At 45.9% G+C, this 22011-nt stretch overlaps 1 protein-coding gene across 1 annotated transcript; it reads left to right on the forward strand.

Moving 5' to 3' along the window:
* Nucleotides 1-2408: 2408 nt before the first annotated feature.
* On the forward strand, nt 2409-20813 carry FAM180A (family with sequence similarity 180 member A). Its single transcript, XM_020874036.2, has 3 exons — nt 2409-2759; nt 14757-14857; nt 16373-20813. Exons 1-3 carry the CDS (start codon nt 2684-2686, stop codon nt 16763-16765), a joined length of 570 nt encoding a protein of 189 aa, XP_020729695.1. The 5' UTR covers nt 2409-2683; the 3' UTR covers nt 16766-20813.
* The last annotated feature ends 1198 nt before the right edge of the window (nt 20814-22011 follow it).

Genomic DNA, 22011 nt, shown 5'->3' on the forward strand with positions numbered 1-22011 from the left:
CTCACTGCAGCATTATTTACAATAACCATAGAAACAACCTAAGTGGCAATCAACAAACAGATGGATAAAGAAAATGTGGTGTGTATATACACAGTGGAATGTTATTCAGCCATTAAAAAGAAGGAGATCATACCATTTGCCACAACATGCGTGGACCCTGAGGGCACTATGCTACGTGAAATGTCAAAGAATGACAAATACCATATGATCTCACTTACACATGGAATTTAAAAAAACCAAACTCACAGAAACAGAAAACAGACTGGTGGTTGCCAGAGCTGGGGGAGAGGGGAGTAATGGGTGAAGGTGGTCAAAAGGTACAAACTTTCAGTTATAAGATAAATCAGTTCTGGGATGTAATGTATATCATGGTGACCACAGTTATCTGCCTCTTACCTTCCAGCCCTGCACTGCCCAGTGCAGTAGCCATGGGCCACATGTGAACTGTTGCTTGAAATGTGACTGAGCTGAACTGAAATGTGCCAAAAGTGTGAAATATACATTGGTTTTCAAAGACTTGGTATAAAAAAGGGATATAAAATATCTTCTTAAACTTGTGTTTATTACACATAGAAATGATAATATTTTAGATATATTGGGTTAAATAAAATGTATTATGACAATTGATTTCCTATGTACTTTCTCAGCATGACTACTAGAACATTTTGAATTACATTTGATTTTCAAATTCTATTTCGATTGGAGAGGGCAGTTCTATATCGACCTCACAGTCTGCTGCGAGCATTAAATCAATAAATATAAGAAGAGCATCTAGCACCGAGGCTGGAACAAAGTACCCAATAGCTAGTCTGAATGTTAGAAAGACCAGTGTTTTTCAAAAGTTACAGAGCCACGTTTCCACAAGTCTGTTCTATACATCTGAGTCCTTTTTCAAGTAACTTCCTCTAACAGATTTTTTTAAAAAGCTCTTCTGATTAAAACAAAGGGGAGTCCTCTCCAGTTGTCCATTCACCTTGGGCGCCACCTCCACAGCTTGGAAACCCATGGGGTGAGATCAGCTACACCTATGGCTAATTCATGTTGATGTATGGCAGAAATCAAACCAATACTGTAAAGCAATCATCAATCAATTAAAAATAAATAAATACAATTTCTTTAAAAAAAATAAATGTCCTGCAGGCTTTTGCATCACACGTCTATAATTTCAGAGAAGGTAAGAACATGGTACTCGACAAAATCAAGGTGTCTGTGGCAGGACTTTCCAAATGGTTGTGGAGAGGTTCCCTGGTGTGATCTAGTGGTTAATAATCAGCCTGCAAAGCAGGAGACACCAGTTCGATCCCTGGTCTGGGAAGATCCCACAGGGGGCAGGGCCACTAAGCCCATGGGCCACAGCTAGAGAAAGCCTTTGTGCAACAACCAAGACCCAGCGCAAACCAAAAATAAACTAAAAAAAAAAGTTGTTTTTAATGGTCACAGATCTTAAATGTTCTCACCACAAAAAAGAAAGGATGATTCAGCGACGTAATGGAGTTGTTCGCTATGGCTATGGTGGCAAACATGTTGCAAAAGAGAAGCATATCAAATCAACACATTGGAGGACTTCCGTGGTGGCATAGTGAATAGGTAATCCATTTGCTGATGCAAGGGATATGGGTTTGATCCCTGATCCGGGAAGATTACACATGCTGAGGTTAACCAAAGCCCGTGTGTCACAGCTACTGAGCCTGTGCTCCACAACAAGAGAAGCCACCACAATGAGAAGACCAGGCACCACAACTAGAGAAAGCCCACACAGCAGTGAAGACCCAGTGAAACCAAAGGGGAAAAAAAATACTCAATGTGCTGTACACCTCGAACTTACTTATACAGTGTTATATGTCAAGTATATCTCAATAAAAATTAATCAAATGCCAAAAGTATGATCATGGAAAAACACTACTATTTTGCTTGGGAGAATCAAAGTGGTTTGGGACCATGTCTAGACAGTCCAGAAATCGAGGTGTCATGAATGCAAACGGGGTCACCTATGAGCCCCTGGATCATCACCTGCCCATACAGTGCCTCCACACCACAGCAGCTCTCCTGCTCCTCACGAGGGCTAGCTCCACACAAGGCTAAGAGCGGACACTCAGCCCAGACGCCACAGAGACTCTGCTTTTCTGAACGCAGCCCTGGGTCCAGTCAGTCCTGGTGTCTGCCGGGCAAGTCTCCCGGCTCGCGCTGTGGCTCTCGCCCCTGGCGCTGGTGTGAGTGTGTGTGTGTGTGTGTGTGTGTGTGTGTGTGTGTATACAGGGACAGCAGCCAGCTCTTTGCCGGGCTCTCTAACAAGTTCCGCGAGTCTGTTTGTTAAAGAAAAATTCCAGTGGGTGCATCCAACACATGGAACTCAAGAACAGAAATTATATTTATCCGCCCCACTGCCAAAGAGATCACATGCCCCGTGAGTCACTCCAGATGTGCTCAAAAACAGAGTCTCTCTGTGGAAGCCCAGTGCCCCAATCCCAGAGAGAGTAGGAGTAACAGAGGTCCCACTCCTGTCCTCCCCAGGAGGAACCCCCACTCCACCCTTGGGAGGCAGGAGAGGGCGTCTCTGCACGTCTGAAGACGGAGGGGTGGTGAGAACCTCACCACCGCCCTGGGAGGGCCAGGACAGGCATACCTGTGGCTCCTGGGGTCCCCTTGGGTTCGAGGGCGACGTCTCACCTTTTTGGAGGAAAAGATGTGTTGGAAGACATTGCTGCTTCTGCTGCTGTATTCCGATGCTCAGGCCACTCTGTCTCACAGGTGGACCAGGGGTGAGTTGCCTTCCTTTATTTGTTTGATGCTTATGATTCTTTCTTGAATATCATTAGGAATCTGGAGGGGTAGAGGGAACAGAAGCAAATTAGAAGCCCTGTGCCCTCCTTTGATCTCCTCTCTGTCACTTTATGCTTCTCAACAGGCTATAAGGTGTTAGAAGGTGATGGGTGACGTGACACCCCAAAAAAATCAAAGCTGCTGAGAAAACAGGGTTGAGGTGGAGAGTGCAGAGAGCATCCCTTCCTGACAGGCCGGGGAGAAGGTCATCTTTGCTTCATAGAAGGTGGACAGACTCCCACAAGTGCCCCCAAGGCTGCTACCAGCTGGGCAGGGCATGCAGAGAGCAGGTGCCCAGGGCTGATGCTAATATTATGGCTCTGGGGGTGCTGGCCGGCCAGAGTTCTGCCCCCTGGGGGACGTGGCATGTCCACGTGGAGGGCTCCACACTGCTTCCCGAGCAGGAGTGGTCACACCTTTCCAGCTGGAGAGAGCTGGCCCAGCAACAGAAGAGGAATAGTAATCCCCTCAGCAACCTCGTGTCGGCCCAGCTGCTACCACCCCAGCCAGCCTCCCCCAGAAAGGAAGCCCAGTAAGGCTTCTCCCCACAGACGACTTCCTTCCCCTCGGGATGCAGCCCCTCAGAGCTGGGCTGGCATCTTTTTCTGGCTCCCGTGGGCAGACACTGGCAGCACCTCCAGTCAACTAAGGTTTATCACTTAGGAAGCGAGGGACCCATAGCGCTGACCGCTGCGTGCCGATCTGAACTGAAATCTTTCTGCTGCCTAAAGTCAATGAGATCTCTGTCCTGGAAAGAACTGGAAAAAGAAGTCAGGTTCGCTGGTATTCCCAGAGATCCAAAGTGGGGTGAAGATGGCACAGCAGCAAGGGAATGAGTCCCCTGCCTGGTTCTCAAGGAGAGAGTCAGGGAAGGAAGCAGCAGCCAGCTGGGGCACAGAGCAGCGTGGAGCAGGTGGATTTGATACGGGGGAAAGCAAAAGTCAAGGCACTTATTAGGGTTCTTACTCCCTCACTTGTAAACCTGAGATTAGGGACTTGCCAATTCTCTATACTGGGCTATGAAATGATTCTTGCCCAGGGACAAATAATTAATGAAGCATCTTCCCTTTTTTTTCCAGTGAACATCACACACACACACTTCCCTGCTCATCATGTGCACAAATTTGGGGGGTAATACCTGGAAGCACAGAGCAAAGAGACCTCGGTGTTGTATTCTGCCACTTACCCCTGTGTGAAACTGGGCCTTCCTTAATTTGCCTATTAAAAAAGGATGATAATATCCACTCTTCCTAACACACAGGCTGTTAGAAAGCCAAATGAGATGGTTCGATTTTTTTTTTTTTTTTACAAGTCTTGTAAATACAATAGCTGCATCATGAACTACCTACCCTGCAAGGAACTCAAAAATTTTAAGTTCTGCCTCTAATTGGCTGTGTGATGTCTGACAAGTCTCTTGACCTCTCTGAGCTTTAGTTCATGAACAGATAACATATTAATAACAAAAAGTGACCCTCATGGCGTTGTCATGTGAGGGTCATATTCAAAAATGTAAATAAAACACTTCCTAAATAATGAGGAGCTAAATCAAGGTCAACTATTACTCACAACTTAAAAAAATTTCATTAAAGAAAGTGTGAGATTCTCAACAGAAAACCTGTGGGTTCTACAGCAACATCCTGAGAGCAGCTGCTCTGGCCCTCTACCCACTCCTCCCTGGGGAAGGTCTGCCCCCCATATCGATAACCGATCTATATAAAGACAGAAAGCCAACACAGCTGAAATAGAGGCCTCCATGAGACCACTGATACTAAGTGCTGGATTAGCAGCTCATGTCAGCGTTCAGAGCCAACAAATGATATGGGAGCCCTTCCAACCATCATCAAGTCCTCCACGTGGTTGATTTTTTTAAATTCATTTTTAGCATTTTGTCTAATCGTGAAAAGAATCCACAGTTGTCATTTTTTAAAGATGGGATGGGAGTCACACCCAAAGGAAAACCAATTTTTCCAAACGTATAAACTGTCCCTTTCACCTTCATCCTTAGCCCAGCCCCACCCCCGCCTCCACCGCCAAGCCTAATTGAGAAAAATTCCCTATGGAAAGAGTCGGAGGACTACCTCTCCCGACAAAGTCCTCCTGCCCCTACTTCGCAGCACCACCCCAGCCTCCACCCTCCCCCTCCGCCTGGCTCCACGGGTGAAAGTGGGGAAATAAACCCAACAGGAATGCGCCCTGCGGCAGGACATCTTTTTTCCCCTACCATTCTCCCTGCCTCTCCCTTGGACCCGCTCTCTAGGATTCCGCCCTGGGAGGCGGCTCCCTGGGCCAGCACGGCTGCTCCAGCCTCACCGACTGGATTAAGATTAAATGACTCACCTGTGGTTAGCGAGGCCTCCTGGAAGTGGACACACCTGGCCCAAGTCCTCGTCCCACCCGGTCCTGCCGGCGCATCACTTAAGGGACTGCAGGGAACCTAGCCAGTCTTAAAAGAACAGAAAGAAATGCATGCATGAATTCCTATAAATATTTAATTTTTATTCCATATACATGTTATTTCTTTTAAAAGTAGTTTCGTAAGGAAGGTGGTTCCTCGGTGTCATTTTCAGGTGTCCAGTTCAGTGTTTTGTGTGTTTTCAATCATGAATGTTCCGTGGAGGGAAAGGCCCCCGGTAGGGACTGACTCACTGGTCCAGCATGACTGAGTAGGCACTTTGTCTGCTGCATGTCACTGCGTTTAGGCAGCTGCTATTCTGACCACTAACAGGTAGGAAAACTGGAGGATGGGAAGAAGTGAACACGCCCCAGATCCCTCCATTGAAAGCCTAGAACTCGACCTCACTCCCGCGCTGTTTCTAGCAGCAGAGCCTTGCTGTCCACATCCTCGCCTCTCCATCCCTTCCAGGTGCTCCCAGCATCCCCTGGCTCCACTTGGGTGGAGGGGCTCCCCCTGGGCGGTGGGGCTCCCCTTGGGCAGTGGCATATTCTGGCCAGGGGAACCGACTCACAGCAGCCCTTTGAGAAGTGCTCCAGGAAGACGCCCAGCACAAGGGACTGAGATTCTGGCTTCTTCAGAATGGCACTGTGTTAATAAAGGGTTCCCAGCCACCCCCCAACTAATGCCTGATGATCTGAGGTGGAGCTGATGTAATAATAGAAATAAAGTGCACATTAAATGTAATGCACTTGAATCATCTTGAAACCAGCCCCCATTCCAGTCCATGAAAAAATTGTCTTCCACGAAACCAATCCGTGGTACCAAAAAGGTAGGGGACCACTGTCTGAAGGGCCAGCCCAGGAGCCAAAAAGTAAATGACATCAGTAGGATTTGGCAAAAGATCTGTTATAAATGAGGGCTTTTCCTTTCCACGCCCGTGGCTGTTTCCATAGAGTTGCTTCAACTGATTCATTAGAAATATGGTTTTATTTTGGCTTGATATGGTCTATCTTTTGAGTCTTTTCCAACAAGGTCTTTGGCACAGATGCTGTACACAGTTACCCAGAAGCCATAATCTTAATACCATTCTGTTTGTTTGCTTTTTTAACCTATTTGAGAGATGGGAGGGAAGAAGAGATTTCTGTCACAAGTTATAAAAGTCAACGAGAAGATCAGAATCAAAGCAAAAATAGGCTCTTCCATTAGGCAGGCTTCTGCCTGCATGTCTGGGCAAGAAAGCTTGAAGGAGCTAAGGCATAGAGAGCAAGACAGGTGCCAGCCTTGACTGAAATAATTAAAAGTAGCTTCTCTGGTGTGAAGAAAAGGGAACCCTTCTTCACTGTTGGTAGGAATGTAAGTTAGTGCAGCCACTATGGAGAACAGTATGGAGGTTCCTCAAAAAATTAAAAATAGAGCTACCATATGATCCAACAATCCCACCTCTGAGTACATATCTGAAGAAAACTCTAGTTCCAAAAAATAATGCACCTCAATGTTCATAGCAGCACTATTCACAATAATAGCCAAGACATGGAAGCAACTTAGATGTCCATTGACAGAAAATGGATAAAGAAGATATGGTACATGTATACAATGGAATACTACTCAGCCATAAAAAATGAAATAATGCCATTTGCAACAACATGGATGTAGCTAGAGGTTATTGTATTAAGTGAAGTCAGACAGAGAAAGACAAATATCATATGATACCACTTATATGTGGACTCTAAAATAAGATACAAATGAACTTGTTTACAAAACAGAAACAGACACAGAAAACAAGCATGCAGTTACTAAAGGGGAAAATGGGTGGGAGAGGGATGAATTAAAAATTTGGGATTAGCAGATACAAACTACTATGTATAAAATAGATAAAAACAATGACTTACTGTATAGCACAAGGAACCATATTCAACATCTTGTATAACCTACAATGAAAAAGAATACATATATTTGTGTGTGCTCAGGTGCTTAGTCATGTCTGACTCTTTGCAACCCCATGGACAGAAGCCCACCAGGCTCTTCTGTCCATGGAATTTTCCAGGCAAGAACACTGGAATGGGCTGCCATTTCCTACATCTGAAGATATTTGGCTTTTACTATCAGGGAGATGAGAAGTCACAGAAGTTTCCCGGCAGAAGGTTGATATCATGGAGCCTATGCTTTCACAGAATTGCTCTAGTTGCTTTGTTAAGAATACAATGAGATGGACTTCCTTCCAGTGGTTGAGACTCGGCCCTTCCGTTGCAGGGAGCATGGGTTCCATGCCTGGTAGGCAAACTAAGATGCCTCCCTGTGTGGCATGGTGAAAAAAAAGAGTGCAATGAGGATGATGATGGCAACCAAGGATGGAAGCAGAAGCACCATTAGGAGAAATGCTCAAGGTTTAGACACCTGGAGGTTAGCAGGGATGTGGTAAGCAAGCAGCCAGATTCCAGGTATGTTCTGAAGGTAAAGCCAACAAGATTTGTTGATTGGTTGGGTGTGAAATGTGAAAGAGAAAAGGCAAGGATGACTCATGACTCCCAGGTTCTGGCTTGGGCAGCTGTGAGAGATGGAAAGACAGCAGACAAATCAGGAGAGAGAAACAGGTGCGAGGGGTGGTGGGGACTGGCACTGGGTCAGGGATCAGGAAAGACAACTATTACAAATCCAAAAGGAGATTCCTGTAGGCAGTTGGGTATCTAGAAGTCTGACCTGGAAATACAAAGCGGACGATCAGTACAGAAGTCAGGGTGGTGAGGAGAGAGGAGTCACACATCCTGACACAGGCTGAGGCCAGGAGTCAGCAATACAAAGAGATGGATGGGGAGTAAGAGTGGCCGGCAAGGGAGGATTTTTTTTTTTAAGAAGCAGCAAGCAGCAATGTGTTTTCATGCCAATTTGAAAAATCAGTAGAGAAGGGAAAACTAATGATGTGGGAGAGAAAGGTGGAAAGGTGAGTGAGTCTTTATTGGAGACCTGGTCCAAAGCTCTAGATGAGAGCAGGGAAACAATAACAGAAGGGAAGTCAGAGAATCTGGGCAAGAAGTGAGTAACTGGCATCAGGAGAAAGGAGGAGGTGTGGAGTCAGCGAGTGAGAGGAATCAGGAAACGTGAGTAATGGTCAGGCAGCATTTCAGGCCCCTCCTGAGAATGTTGGTGCTCAATAGCTCAATTGTGTCTGACTCTTTGAGACCGCATGGACTGTGGCACACCAGGCTTCCCTGTCCTTCACTGTCTCCAGGAGTTTGCTCAAATCCACATCCACTGAGTCAGTGATGCCATCTAACCATCTCACCCTCTGCCACCTGCTTCTTCACCTGCCTTCAATGTCTCCCAGGGTAAGGATCTTTTCCAATGAGTCAGCTCTTCGCATCAGGTGGCCAAAGTATTGGAGCTTCAGCTTCAGCATCAGTCACCTTCAGTGAATATTCAGGACTGATTTCATTTAGGATTGATTAGTTTGATCTCCTTGCAGTACAAGGGACTCTCAAGAGTCTTCTCCAACACCACAGTTCAAAAGCATCACTTCTTTGGCACTCAGTCTTCTTTATGGTCCAACTCATATCCGTACATGACTACTGGAAAAGCCACAGCTTTGACTATACATACCTTTGTTGGCAAATGGTGTTTTTGTTTTTGAATATGCTGCCTAGGTCTGTCACAGCTTTCCTTCCAGGGAGTGTCTTTTAAATCCATGACTGCAGTCACTGTTTGCAGTGATTTTGGAGCCTAAGGAAATAAAATAACTTCACATAACACATTATAAATCAAAGTTAGAGATTTGTTTTAAAAATATGTGTGATGCATTTAAGAGTATGTTTTACACCATATGCATTCATTCATTTCTAATTAACTACATGTATCCTTCCTATAGGACTCCTCTGGTGACTCAGACCAGGATCTGCCTGCAATGCAGGAGACCTGGGTTCAATTCCTGGGTCGGAAGATGCCCTGGAGAAGGGAATGGCTACCCACTCCAGTATTCTTGCCTGGAGAATTCCATCGGTGGAGGAGCCTGGCGGCCTACAATCCATTGGGTTGAAAAGAGTCAGACATGATTGAGCGACTAGCACAGACACACACACACCCCGTCAGTGAGATTGGAGGAGTTTCTGTTCACCTGGTTTTTGGTTTTAATTTGATATTATTAATTTTTAGTTTGTATTGAGTAGAGTTGATTAACAGTGTTTTATTAGTTTCAGGTACACAGCAAAGTAAGTCAGTTATACATATACATGTATCTATTCTTCAACTTTTTTTTCCTATTTAGGTTCTTACAGAGTATTGAGCAGAGTTCCCTGTGCTAAACAATAGGTCCTTGTTGGTTATCTATTTTAAATATAGCAGTGTTGGGTTTTGAAGCCCATGAGACCTGGATTTTAATCTCAGGCCTTATTATAAACCAGTTGGGTGGCCGAAGGCAAGTTTCTTAGCCTCCAAGTTTCTTCATCTATAAAATGGAATGTGAACCCTTGGCTCACAAGGTACAAAAAGCCCCCTGCCCCACCCGCACCGTCAAGCAGCCACAGCAACCTGAGGGGTACGTGCAGGGTGGGGATGGGAGGAAGGGGGGAGGGTCCATCTTTGAGATTCCTGTGCTCCCCACACAGACTTTCTGAAGCAATAACCAGCCTCATCCAGAGGCTGACCTTATTTCTAACAATCTTCCCAGAACTGTTATTATTTTAAAAACTTTGAGAACAAGGGATACTGGAAACAGTGTTTCCATTATTAAATACAGCTTTCATCAGGAAGCCTTTTCTTACCAATTCTTGAGAATTAGTGGTCTACCAGCATGTCTGCACCTTAAAGGAAGTGACTGTTCCCGGGGAAACAATTGACTGAAGAAAGTGCAGGTCTGAATAACTTCAGGGCCCATGCTGGGACCTTGTTCCCGTCTTGGCTCTTCCCCTGCTGCCAAGTGATTTTTTTTTTTAAAAGAGAACAAGACCTTTCATTTCACAATCACAGAGAACACATAAAGAAGTTGCTCTCAGATCTTACCTTGAAAAGGGGTTTCAGGGTCAGAAGAAGACATAGCCCACATCTGCTCCTCCTCCCGCCAAGGAAAGTGCACCCCTCCTTGTGCCTCCATCTCTGTATCCAAGGACACAAGGGTCTTGCTCTCTTCAGTTCAGTTCAGTCGCTCAGTCGTGTCCGGCTTTTTGCGACGCCATGGACTGCGGCATGCCAGGCCTCACTGTCCATCACCAACTCCTGGAGTTTACTCAAACTCATGTCCATTGAGTCGGTGATGCCATCCATCCATCTCATCCTCTGTCGTCCCCTTCTCCTCCCACCTTCAATCTTTCCCAGCATCAGGGTCTTTTCAAATGAATCAGCTCTTCACATCAGTTCAGTTCAGTTCAGTCACTCAGTCGTGTCCGACTCTTTGCGACCCCATGAATCGCAGCACACCGGGCCTCCCTGTCCATCACCAACTCCCAGAGTCCACCCAAACCCATGTCCATCAAGTTGGTGATGCCATCCAACCATCTCATCCTCTGTCGTCCCCTTCTCCTCCTGCCCTCAATCTTTCCCAGCAGCAGGGTCTTTTCCAATGAGTCAGCTCTTTGCATCAGGTGGCCAAAGTATTGGAGCTTCAGCTTCAACATCAGTCCTTCAGATGAACACCCAGGACTGATCTCCTTTAGGATGGACTGGTTGGATCTCCTTGCAGTCCAAGGGACTCTCAAGAGTCTTCTCCAACACCATAGTTCAAAAGCATCAATTCTTCAGCACTCAGCTTTCTTTATAGTCCAACTCTCACATCCATACATGACCACTGGAAAAACCATAGCCTTGACTAGATGGACCTTTGTTGGCAAAATAACGTCTCTGCTTTTTAATGTGCTGTCTAGGTTGGTCAAAATTTTCCTTCCAAGGAGTAAGCATCTTTTAATTTCATGGCTGCAATCACCATCTGCAGTGATTTTGGAGCCCAGAAAAATAAAGTCTGACACTGTTTCCACTGTTTCCCCATCTATTTGCCATGAAGTGATGTGACCAGATGCCATGATCTTAGTTTTCTGAATGTTGAGCTTTAAGCCAACTTTTTCACTCTCCTCTTTCACTTTCATCAAGAGGCTCTTTTGTTCTTCACTTTCTGCCATAAGGGTGGTGTCATCTGCATATCTGAGGTTATTGATATTTCTCCCAGCAGTCTTGATTCCAGCTTGTGCTTCTTCCAGCCCAGCATTTCTCATGATGTACTCTGCATATAAGTTAAATAAGCAGGGTGACAATATATAGCCTTGACATACTCCTTTTCCTATTTGGAGCCAGTCTGTTGTTCCATGTCCAGTTCTAACTGTTGCTTCCTGACCTGCATACAGGTTTCTCAAGAGGCAGGTCAGATGGTCTGGTATTCCCATCTCTTTCAGAATTTTCCACAGTTTATTGTGATCCACGCAGTCGAAGGCTTTGGCATAGTCAATAAAGCAGAAATAGATGTTTTTCTGGAACTCTCTTGCTTTTTCAATGATCCAGCAGATGTTGGCAATTTGATCTCTTGTTCCTCTACCTTTTCTAAAACCAGCTTGAACATCTGGAAGTTCACGGTTCACGTATGGCTGAAGCCTGGCTTGGAGAATCAGGTGGCCACTATTGGAGTTTCAGCTTCAGCATCAGTCCTTCCAATGAATATTCAGGACTGATTTCCTTTAGGATGTCTCTTTCATCTCTTCAGATGCCTGAATAAGGCCCTGTCAGATGGGAAGCAACTCTCAACTCTAGCAGTGCACGCACTGCTTGGCAGTGGGTCTGGATAACACAGTGGTTACAGACCCTGCCTGCCTGTTGTAATACCTGGGAGCTGTCAGGAGTCCCAACGCCTACATCCATCCACCCCAGAGATGCCTGGGAGGCAGTTTTGGGCATTTAGGTCTTTAAAGCTTCCAGGTGATTCTAAGACATGGTCAAGGTTGAGAAGCCCCGGGCTAAACTGGGGTGGCCACTTAGCCTGGCCAGCTCTTTCTACACAGCTTTTGGTCAAGCACCCTCTGAGTCTCAACCCAGGCTGCCATTCGAAGCACCTAGAAAGCTTTCAAAAAGTTGACTATCCCAATCACTAGTCACTTCAATCAGAACTTCTCCAGGTGCCCTGGGTGACACTCATGTGGAGTCAAGGTTGCAAACACGTGGAGTAGATGCCTTGCCCTCTTTGGCTCCACCTGAGACCACAGGCAGAGGCCTCAAGTGAGCAGAGGCTCACTCAACCCCTAAAATCTATGATTCTGTGGGAAAGGGGCACTTTTCTGGCAAAGAGAACAAATTCTGCTAAAATTCTGGGTGAGGAACTACTGCTCTGGAGTTTGTAGGCTCCATCCCCCAAGGTGGTCTGGGGATGTAGGGCTGTCCCTCTGCCCGTCAAGGTCCCCTTCAATGTAGGGATTCTGTCTGCCAACATCTGCATCTTGTGTGCACCCTGAAAGGCTGCCAGGTTCTCCGCCGGGCAGACAGAAATCTGAAAGCGTATTTATCCAAGCCCCTGAGGAACTTGTGGGCTAGATAGTAAATGGATTACAGAAATGGCAGTGTTACAGCAGTTCTATAGCCAGGCAGTTTTTCCAGGAGGTTAGGTTCCTACCAGTGAGCTTTTCAGGAAATGTCCTTTACGTCAAGGATATTTCACTGTTATCACTTCTGATAGAAATCCTTCTAAATGCTTCTGCAGTTCCCTTCTTCATGCTTCTGCAGTTCCCTTCTTCAACATTCTACTCTGGACATCACTGGACCCTTCCCTGGTGGTCCAAGGTCACCATAGTCAAGAAACTGAGCGATCATGTACAATTATGCAAATTTTGCCTTGCACAACTTCAGGGGATGAACCTTCCCTTGAAGACTCACCAGTTTTTATAGCTACTTGCCCAGGCCTCTAGATCACAACCAAGTGTCTCAAAGAAGTGGCCCATTTTTCTTACAGCTGGCAGTGGGCTTGCCAATCCTTTCTGCACCGTGTCTTGGGACATGGAGGGGCTGTGGGGGTGGATGGGGCCACCTGCTTCTAGCCTGATAGGTCCAGGAGAAGTGCAATTTCTAATGACTATTCCTACAGTGGGCTTCTCGTGTGGCTCAGTGGTAAAGGATTCACCTGCCAATGCAGGAAACATGGGTTCAATCCCTAGGTCACTAAAATCCACTGGAGAAGGAAATGGCAACACACTCCAGTATTCTTGCCTGAGAAATGCCATGGACAGAGGAGGCTGGCGGGGTATAATCCATGGGGTCACAAAGAGTTGGACACAACTTAATAACTAAACAACAACAATTCCTATAATATTCTGTCTTCTCTTTCTCATATCCTCCGTCAGCTCCTAATTCTTGGTCCTGTCTGCCTCTAGCAGCTTGCCCATCTTCTCCCAGCCACTACATCTCTATGCAGCCACTGAGGAACTTCTGTGTCAAGTCACTGATTTTATAGCAAATGCGTTTCTGAGTCACGCCCTTGACGCCACACAACCCCAGAGCCAGTGTCAGGGTCTGTGCAGCTCTCTTTCTACACTTCATCACCTGTGCTTAGATTCTTGGCAGCTCTCCTCCAGGTGGCAGGGCAATAAGCCAGATGTCTGAGTCTCTGATTCAAAGGGTTGTCAATAAACATAAACCAGTACACTTCATTCTGATAAAGTGCTGAAACGTGCAGTGTTAGTAGGGAACAGTAGCATTAGGGAGTTGTTTGTTGAATTGGGGAGGGGGGCAGTGGTCAATGGTTTGCTCATCTCTTTTTTTTAATTTGTATTGAAATATAGTTGATTTCTAATGTGTTAGTTTCAGGTGTATATCCAAGTGACTCAGTTATACACATTGAGATTCTTTTTCTAGATCCTTTTCCATTACATGTTATTACAAGATATTGGGTATAGTTCCCTGTGCTATTCAATAGGTCCTTGTTGCTTATCTAGTCTATATCTAATAGTTTGCCTCTACTAATCCCAAACGCCTAATTTATCTCCCCCTCCCCCACCTTTGGTAAACATAGGTTTGTTTTCTATGTTTGTGAGTCTATTTCCATTTTGTAAATAAGTTTCATTTTATTTAAGATCCCACATATAAGCGATATCATATGTTTGTTTTCCTCTGACTTACTTTCCTTAGCATGGTCATCTCTAGGTGCACCCATGTTGTGGCAAATGGCATTATTTCATTCTTTTTGATATCTGAGTAACATCCCATTGTTTATGTATACCTACCACTTCTTTATCCATTCATCTGTCAATGAACACTCAGGTTGCTCCTATGTCGTAACTACTATAAATGTTTTTGTTCTAACATAAAGGCCCATGAGGATTCATACTCCTTAGACATACGTATTTTTCAAAACTTTCTGAAATGATTCTGATGAGAAGCCAGGTTTGGAATCATTGGTGTGAAATAGTAACCTCTGATATGCCTAGGACTCTCTGGGACACGCCAGGGTGGTCTGTCACCTCTCCCCCTCTGCATCCACCACCAATCGGAGTCACTTTCAAGAGAGTCTGGCTGACCTTGGAGTTCACCCACAGGGAAAAGCCAGCGCACACAGCAAGCCCTCAAGCTCACTCTTAATTTCTTGCAGCCGTGCTCTTCCCTGCCGCCCACCGGCCAAAGAGATCCTCATCGCTGCCCTTGAACCCCATCCTGCAGAGCTCCCTGGAGGAAGTAGAGCTGCTCTATGAGGTAGGCAGAGGGCAGAGTGAGCAACCCAAGTCACGGAGCAGGCATTGCTCCTTTTCTGTGGTTTTTGGAGAAGTGACCTGAGCCCCTGACAGCGGGTGGTCTCTGCTGCCTGGGGAACCAGACTAGACTTGTGTGTGGAGGTCCCAGAATCCTGCCCACCTCGAGGCTAGTGGTCTTTGTACCCCTCTCCTGTCCCACCTGTCATCCCAGGGACGGACGACATTAGGAATTCAGTGGAGGCAAAACTAGAGATTTAGACTTGGCTCAGAGGTGCCCCTACCAGCACTCAAGCAGCAGAAGAGGGCAGTCTGCCCCTACCAGGGCTTTAAGCCAGGATGGTCAGCAGTGCCCAGATGATGCCACACCTGGTGTCTGAGTGGCACTGACTCTCGGTAACCTCACACAGGGAGAGCCCCATTTTCGAGTCTGAGGCCACCCCAAAGGCTCTCTTCCTCTGCCTTTCACACCTCTGGCACCACGACCCCACTTCTCCTCCAGACCACAGTGAATTTCCCAAGGCCCCGTGGCCTGGTTCAGCGGTGAAAATGCAGGCTCGAGATCTGAGCTTTAGCTCTGCTTCTGCCGCCCATCAGCCACATGACCTTACATAAGCCACGGTGTCTCTCTGGACCCGAGTCTCCTCAGCTGTTAGATAAGGGGCTCCAGTGATCACCCAAGTCCCCCTCCTGCCTTGAGGTCCTCCAGCACTACAACTGTCTGGCTGAGAAGCAGACAGCCTGCCGCAGCCAAGTGGCTGAGCCAGGCGGCAGATTTCAAACCCTGCCTCGGGGAACAAACTGGAAAATGCATAGACTTTGCCAAGCTATGAACATGGGAGTCTGAGGAACAGATCTGCTTTAGGAAGATAACAGACAGTAGCATGGAAAATGGGTCAGAGCTGGGGAACGCTAGAGCCAGAGGGAAGAGTCAGGACTTATTAGATTCCTGATATGAGCCGGGCACAGAGCAGGGGGTGCAAATGACAGACCTTACCCCATCCTTAAAGAACAGGTAACAGATGAGGACAGATGTCTGTAGTCCACTTAATTCCTAGCACAATTCTCTGCATCCTTCGAATACCCAGCTTCTGATTTTGAAGTATCGAAAATAGCCAGTTTGTGCTGTAGAAGATTTTTGGTTGGCAGGAGGGAGAAAGGCAAGAAGGGGGTGACTTGGGACACTGGAAACAACAGAGTCACTTAACAGTGGTTTGAACCAGGCACGGTGTTAGATGCCGCCCATATTTGCCTTATTTACTCCTCACACTCTCCCAGTGAAGTGTTGTTGTTGTTAACCACACTTCACAGAGGGATAAAATGAGGCTGAGAGAAATTAAGTAACTCATCCAAGGTTACACAGTAGGAAAGTCAGATCTGGGACCCAGGTCTCTTGATTCCGAAGCTCTTTGTGAGCCACCTCCCTTACATGAACACATGTAATCATGAATCTGGTGATGCGATGTCCTCAATGACCATGGGTGCCTCATGTCTTTCCACACCCCGTGTTTCTCCTCAGTTCCTGCTGGCTGAACTTGAGATCAGCCCTGACCTGAAGATCTCCATCAAGGACGAGGAGCTGGCCTCCCTGCGGAAGGCTTCAGACTTCCGGGCTGTCTGCAATGACGTGATCCCCAAGAGCATCCCTGACATCCGGCGGCTGAGTGCCAGCCTCTCCAGCCGCCCAGGCATCCTCAAGAAAGAGGACTTTGAAAGGACAGCGCTGACTCTAGCCTACACGGCCTACCGCACAGCCTTGTCCCAAGGGTATCAGAAGGACGTCTGGGCCCAGTCCCTCCTCAGCCTCTTCCGTGCCTTGAGGCATGACTTGATGCGGTCCTCAGGTCCGAGAGCATCTCCCCGAGGGACTGACCCGCACCAGGGCCATGGAGCCGGGACCAGCACACAGTAATCCAGAAACTCCTCATTCTCTACTCCATTTACAGAGACCAGCCACAGAACACACACTGCCAACTCAGAGCTGCAGAGATCAAATAAGGAACCCTGCTGCTCTTTGCCCCTTGTAACTTCCTGATAAGCGAAAGATGGTGATTTATACCATAATGTGACCTGGGATGGAAAAAAGGGCTGCGATGGTAATTCAAGATGCCTCCAGAGGGTGAATGGTTGGCCTGGTGAATTGCAGCAGCCTAGCAGCAGCAGCAGCAACATATGCTTTAACACATGACACAAACACCCAGGAGTGAGGAAGGAGACAGGAGAGGCATCATAGAAGTTTGGACATGACAGGAAGGTGGAGGGGGGAACAGATTTCTTTGGTCCTAAGAGATCAGGGTGCTGGATTGAATGAACGTCTTTCCAAAGTTCTGTAATAAGATATAAAGAAACTAGTGTTTAGTCATGTCCGACTCTGTGATCCCATGGACTGTAACTCTCCAGGCTCCTCTGTCCACGGGATTCTCCAGGCAAAATTACTGGACTGAGTTGCCAGCCCTCCTTCAGGGGATCTTCCCGACCCAGGGATTTGAACCTGCCTTTACTGTGTCTCCTGCGTTGGCAGGTGGGTTCTTTACTGCTAGCACCATCTGGGAAGCCCTAAAGAAACTGGAACCATAGCCAAATAAATATATTGTTAACTAAGGGCCTACTTCTCAACTTTTTCAAAAGTCCCCAAGAAGAATCAGTCAGAAGATCAGTTATGACATATATACCAAGCTTCTTCTTTCCTGAAGGCTGGTCTAATTTAGCGGAGAAATATGAAGGAGGCCCACAGAAATGCTGCTGTCATGCCTTGCCTTTTGAACAGAGAAGCCAAGCTAATGCAGAGAGGGTCATTCTGACAAGAGAGGTGGCACCCATGCCCTGGTCTGTCTATTCTAATGCTAAAATTATTGAGCATCCTCAGAGAATTAAGTGCTCCAAATAAAAGTGATTTTCAGATGACAAAAATTTACCCCTTCAAATGCCAAATCTTTCATTTCAGAATTATCGACTTGATATATTTTAAACTATACATATGAAATGTCTTACATTTTTATTTAGTATCTTGGAGACATCCTAGTGTAGGAGTTAGATAAGATCTAAGATCCCTCTACTTCTCAAATTTAACTAACTATGAAATGTTACAGGGGGGGACACCTGGACCTGCATTGTCCAGTCTGCTGGGCTGCTTGTTTCAATCCTGAAAGTTCCCAGGCTTTGTTAACTCTGAATCTGGTATATTTCTGCAGCCTTCCTCAGAGTCAGGCTATAAGAGTGCACTTTCCTCTGCTACCAACATAACTTGACCTTTGCAATTTGTTCTTTCTAACTGGCCATGGCCTGAAAGATAAGATAGCAAGTCTTTTTAGCATTCTATGTTAAAGAAGAGTTAATCCATGAAGGTCCCCGGCCAGGAGTAAATCACCTCAGTTTTAATTAAGATTCCTTACCAGCTCAGAGATGTTTCCAGTTTCTCCAAGGGTTCGAGAGGCTAAAATTGCAAGAAGTCCAATCTTTGAATAAGCAAGGACTCACGAGCTAAATCTGATTCTGAAATGGGTTTTTAACAATTGTCGTTTAATGATGATGAATGCTGGTCTCGACTTCTTTAAAATCTTTGAATAAGGGAGCCTTACCTAGCAGCACAAGCTGCAGGATCTTTTGAAGAAATATCAGGATGAAGAAATAGGTATTTATCATCAAATAAAAGTCTTATTTTGCATCCTCATGCTCTCAGGCTCAGAAGACTAACCAGCCAGTCTCTCTGGTTCTCATTCCCTAGTTATACCTCTCTTGTACACCCCTCAGATACAGACTCTGGTATATACTTTTCTACTCAATTTCTTTCTAAGATCACATGTTCCCTTTGACATCATCACTCTGCTTATCTCTGTGTTCATCGGTGGTGTCTCCGCTGCTCTGTCTTTAGGTCTGATTCTGATATCTCTACATCCAGTCCTCAAGGCACATCTTGATTTCCTCAGGCTAACCTCTCACTGTCTCTGCCTGGCTCTCTCTGATGCTCACTGTCTCTTTCAGGGATTGCTGTCTGATTAAAACAAAGGCAAAACAAAGGTATGGACAAGTTTGGGATTGCCCAGAAAGCAAATTAGCCTCACAGCCTACCTTCAGTGTTGGGGCTTTGCCTGCATGAGGGTTGGAGAGGGGATCAGCTGAGGCCTCAGTCTCTGGACACTGGGTAACAGTCTGACAGTCAGAGTCCTGCATCTGCTCTGGGGCTCCATGCCTATCAGAATGGATCTAAGAGCTTTCCTCTAGTCACCAAGCAGAAAGGCCCACATTTGTGTCCCTGAGCACCATGTGAGGGTACACACAGCTGCTCCCAAGGGGAGAAGATCGCTGAATAGGAGAGGGTTGTTCTCAGGACTGGTGATAGCAGTGGCGGTTCATTCATTCACCCTGCCACAAAAAAATTAAAGGCACTTTTGTACTGATAAATCAAGTCCAAACTTACGTGGCAGTCAACTGAAACAAACAAAAAAAAAGGAACAAGAAAAGGGCACAACCTTTTTAAAGACAAATGACATTTTCATTTTTGTTACTAGATGTGTGCGTGTTCAGTCATTTCAGTCGTGTCTGACTCTTTGCAACCCTACGGACAGTAACCCTGCAGGCTCCTCTGTCCATGGGATTATCCAGGCAAGAATACTGGAGTGGGTTGCCATGCCTTCTTTCAGGGGATCTTCCCAACCCAAGGATCAAACCCACATCTCCTGCAGCTCCTGCATTTCAAGTGGATTCTTTACCGCTGAGCCACCAGGGAAGCCACTTACACTAGATATTTAAACACTATTTTAGTCTGAATACAAATTGTTTACCCACAGAAAGTTTTACAGCAATGACTTCATTCATAAACAAAGTCAAATATTCTGCTCACCACCACGCCCCCAAATCTCGACTCTCTGCGCAGAGAGCAGTGAAGGAATAGCCTGGACAACCATGGATTCTCCCATTTTGCCTCATGAATGCCACACTGTACACGCTACAGTCATAACCCAGACACATTTTGTCATATCCACTCAAAGAATAATTCAGAGTGTGACATCAGTGGAAACTTGCCTGTGACTCAATGGAACCCTTCTGCCATTACTAGATGCTGGGTAATTGTAGCATCTAAAAGCCCTGGAAGTTTCTTCTATAGTTGGCATTCTCATGGCTACCTCTGGTGTCCCTCAAGATACACTGAATAACATCTATAGGCTGAAACTTCCATTACTCTGTCATCTCACCTGGAATCTAACTAAAGGAGAATCACAAAAGTAGTGAATCAGAAGATATTTCCACGGGGCGTGCATGCATGTTAAGTCTCTTCAGTTATGTCTGACTCTTTGCGACTTCATGGACTGCAGACCACCAGGTTCCTCTGTCCATGGGATTCTCCAGGCAAGAATATTGGAGTGGGTTACCATGCCCTCCTCCAGGAGATCTTCTGGACCCAGGGATCGAACCCACATCTCTTGTGTCTCCTGCATTGGCAGCCGAGTTCTTTACCATTAGTGCCACCTGGGAAGCAGGGCACTGATCTAAAATTAAATGCTTGTTAAATGGTGCTCCTTACTTCCCTAATCCATTTTAATATCTTTCTTTTTTTTTTTAATGTGGTTATAAAGCATGTCATATGAAATTTACCATTCAAACCAAACCATTTCTAGGCATACAGTACAGAACAGTTAACTACATGCACACTGCTGTGTGAAAGATCTCTAGAACTTATTCATCTTGCAAAAACAATACCTATGAACCGACATTCCACTTTTCCCTCTCCTCATGGCCCCTGGTAACTACCATTCAACTTTCTAATTGTTAGACTACTTTTGATACCTCATATAAGTAGAATTTGTCTTATATTTCTGAAGCAATGTGTAAAATATCCTTAAGAAAATGTTTTGTCTGAAAAAATGGAAAGAGTCCTGAAGGAGAACTCTTGGTATGACTGTGTCACATAATTTTATTTAACAAATACTCACTTATGTTATAATAAAAATGTCACGATCGAGTTTCCAGGCTCAGTGGAATCCTTGTTATCTCAGATTATCTCACCAAAGAATTTAAAGTGGCTCGCGGGTTTAACATCGAATGTTGACTTCCACAGCTGTCTGCATCCAGTCTCTTTAATATTTGCCACCAAAACATCACTCATGTTTTACTGTTCTTCCTGAGTTTCAAAATCATCACAAAAAATGAGGCTTGAATGTAGTAAATATGACAGCCAGTCTTTAATAAGCATTTAAAGAGATGAGTCATGGGAGCTCATCCTCCAGTGGCAAGACAATTTCAAACCAGGTCGCCCACAGCTGCTCTTGCTTTAGGGGTTAAGAAGAACTGGTTTTCAAGACTCACCTTTCCAGATTCACTTCACCTTTAGCCTGGGGATTATTCTCAACTGGCATAGCTGCAGACCTTAGAAAGTCATTTTTTTGGGTTCTGTGAATTCAAGAACTCCCTTGACTTCCCCACAGCACCTCTCAGATCAAGGCAATGCTGCCAAAGACCACCAATTATAAAAGTGTGGATGCTTTCTCTCTCTTTCTTCCTTGCCCCTCATCCACATGACCTTTCTGAGAAAAGAGAAACGCTTCTCTTCTTCTATAAGCAGCAGAAAGAGTCCAAAGGCTGCAAAGGCCCTATTCTTGAACCCATTCATTTTTTTCTGCCTTCCCACCTCCTCCTTGCATACTAGTCAAAGGAAGACTTCTGCTTCTTTTTTTGTAAAGAGCCTCAGAGAGGAACATTTGAACACCTACTCCAGCCAGAAGGACCATGGATATCCTCTAAAGGCCTCTGAAATAAAATTGGTGTCTAGGCTTTTCCAGAGAAGCAGTACCCTTCCCACTCTCCCTAAAAGGTCTGTGGTCTTGCTGAGATGCTAATGTCCAGTGCTGACTCGGGTGCTTTGTGTTCACCTGGGCACTGAAGCAAATGTTCTTTGCCACCAGGGAAGTCTGAAAGACTTAATGTTGTATGGTGGTGGTGGTGGGTGGTTTAGTTGCTAAGTTGTGTCAGACTCTTTGAGACCCCGTGGACTGTAGCCGGCCAGGCTCCTCCTGGAATTCTCCAGGCAAGAACACTGGAGTGGGTTGCTATACCCTCCTCCAGGGGATCTTCCCGACCCAGGGATCAAACTTGCGTTTCCTGCATCTCCTCCGTTTCAGGCACATTCTTTACCACTGAGCCACCAGAGATGCCTCTTGATGT

Source organism: Odocoileus virginianus, chromosome 1 (assembly GCF_023699985.2).
Source record: "Odocoileus virginianus isolate 20LAN1187 ecotype Illinois chromosome 1, Ovbor_1.2, whole genome shotgun sequence".
Taxonomy (NCBI): domain Eukaryota; kingdom Metazoa; phylum Chordata; class Mammalia; order Artiodactyla; family Cervidae; genus Odocoileus; species Odocoileus virginianus.

What these genes read in the sequence shown, in the direction of transcription:
- FAM180A (XM_020874036.2), top strand. Translation starts at nt 2,684, where the DNA reads ATGTGTTGGAAGACATTGCTGCTTCTGCTGCTGTATTCCGATGCTCAG. An exon ending in GTCTCACAGGTGGACCAGGG is followed by an intron (nt 2,760 to 14,756) that starts GTGAGTTGCCTT and finishes AATTTCTTGCAG; the next exon opens with CCGTGCTCTTCCCTGCCGCC. An exon ending in AAGTAGAGCTGCTCTATGAG is followed by an intron (nt 14,858 to 16,372) that starts GTAGGCAGAGGG and finishes GTTTCTCCTCAG; the next exon opens with TTCCTGCTGGCTGAACTTGA.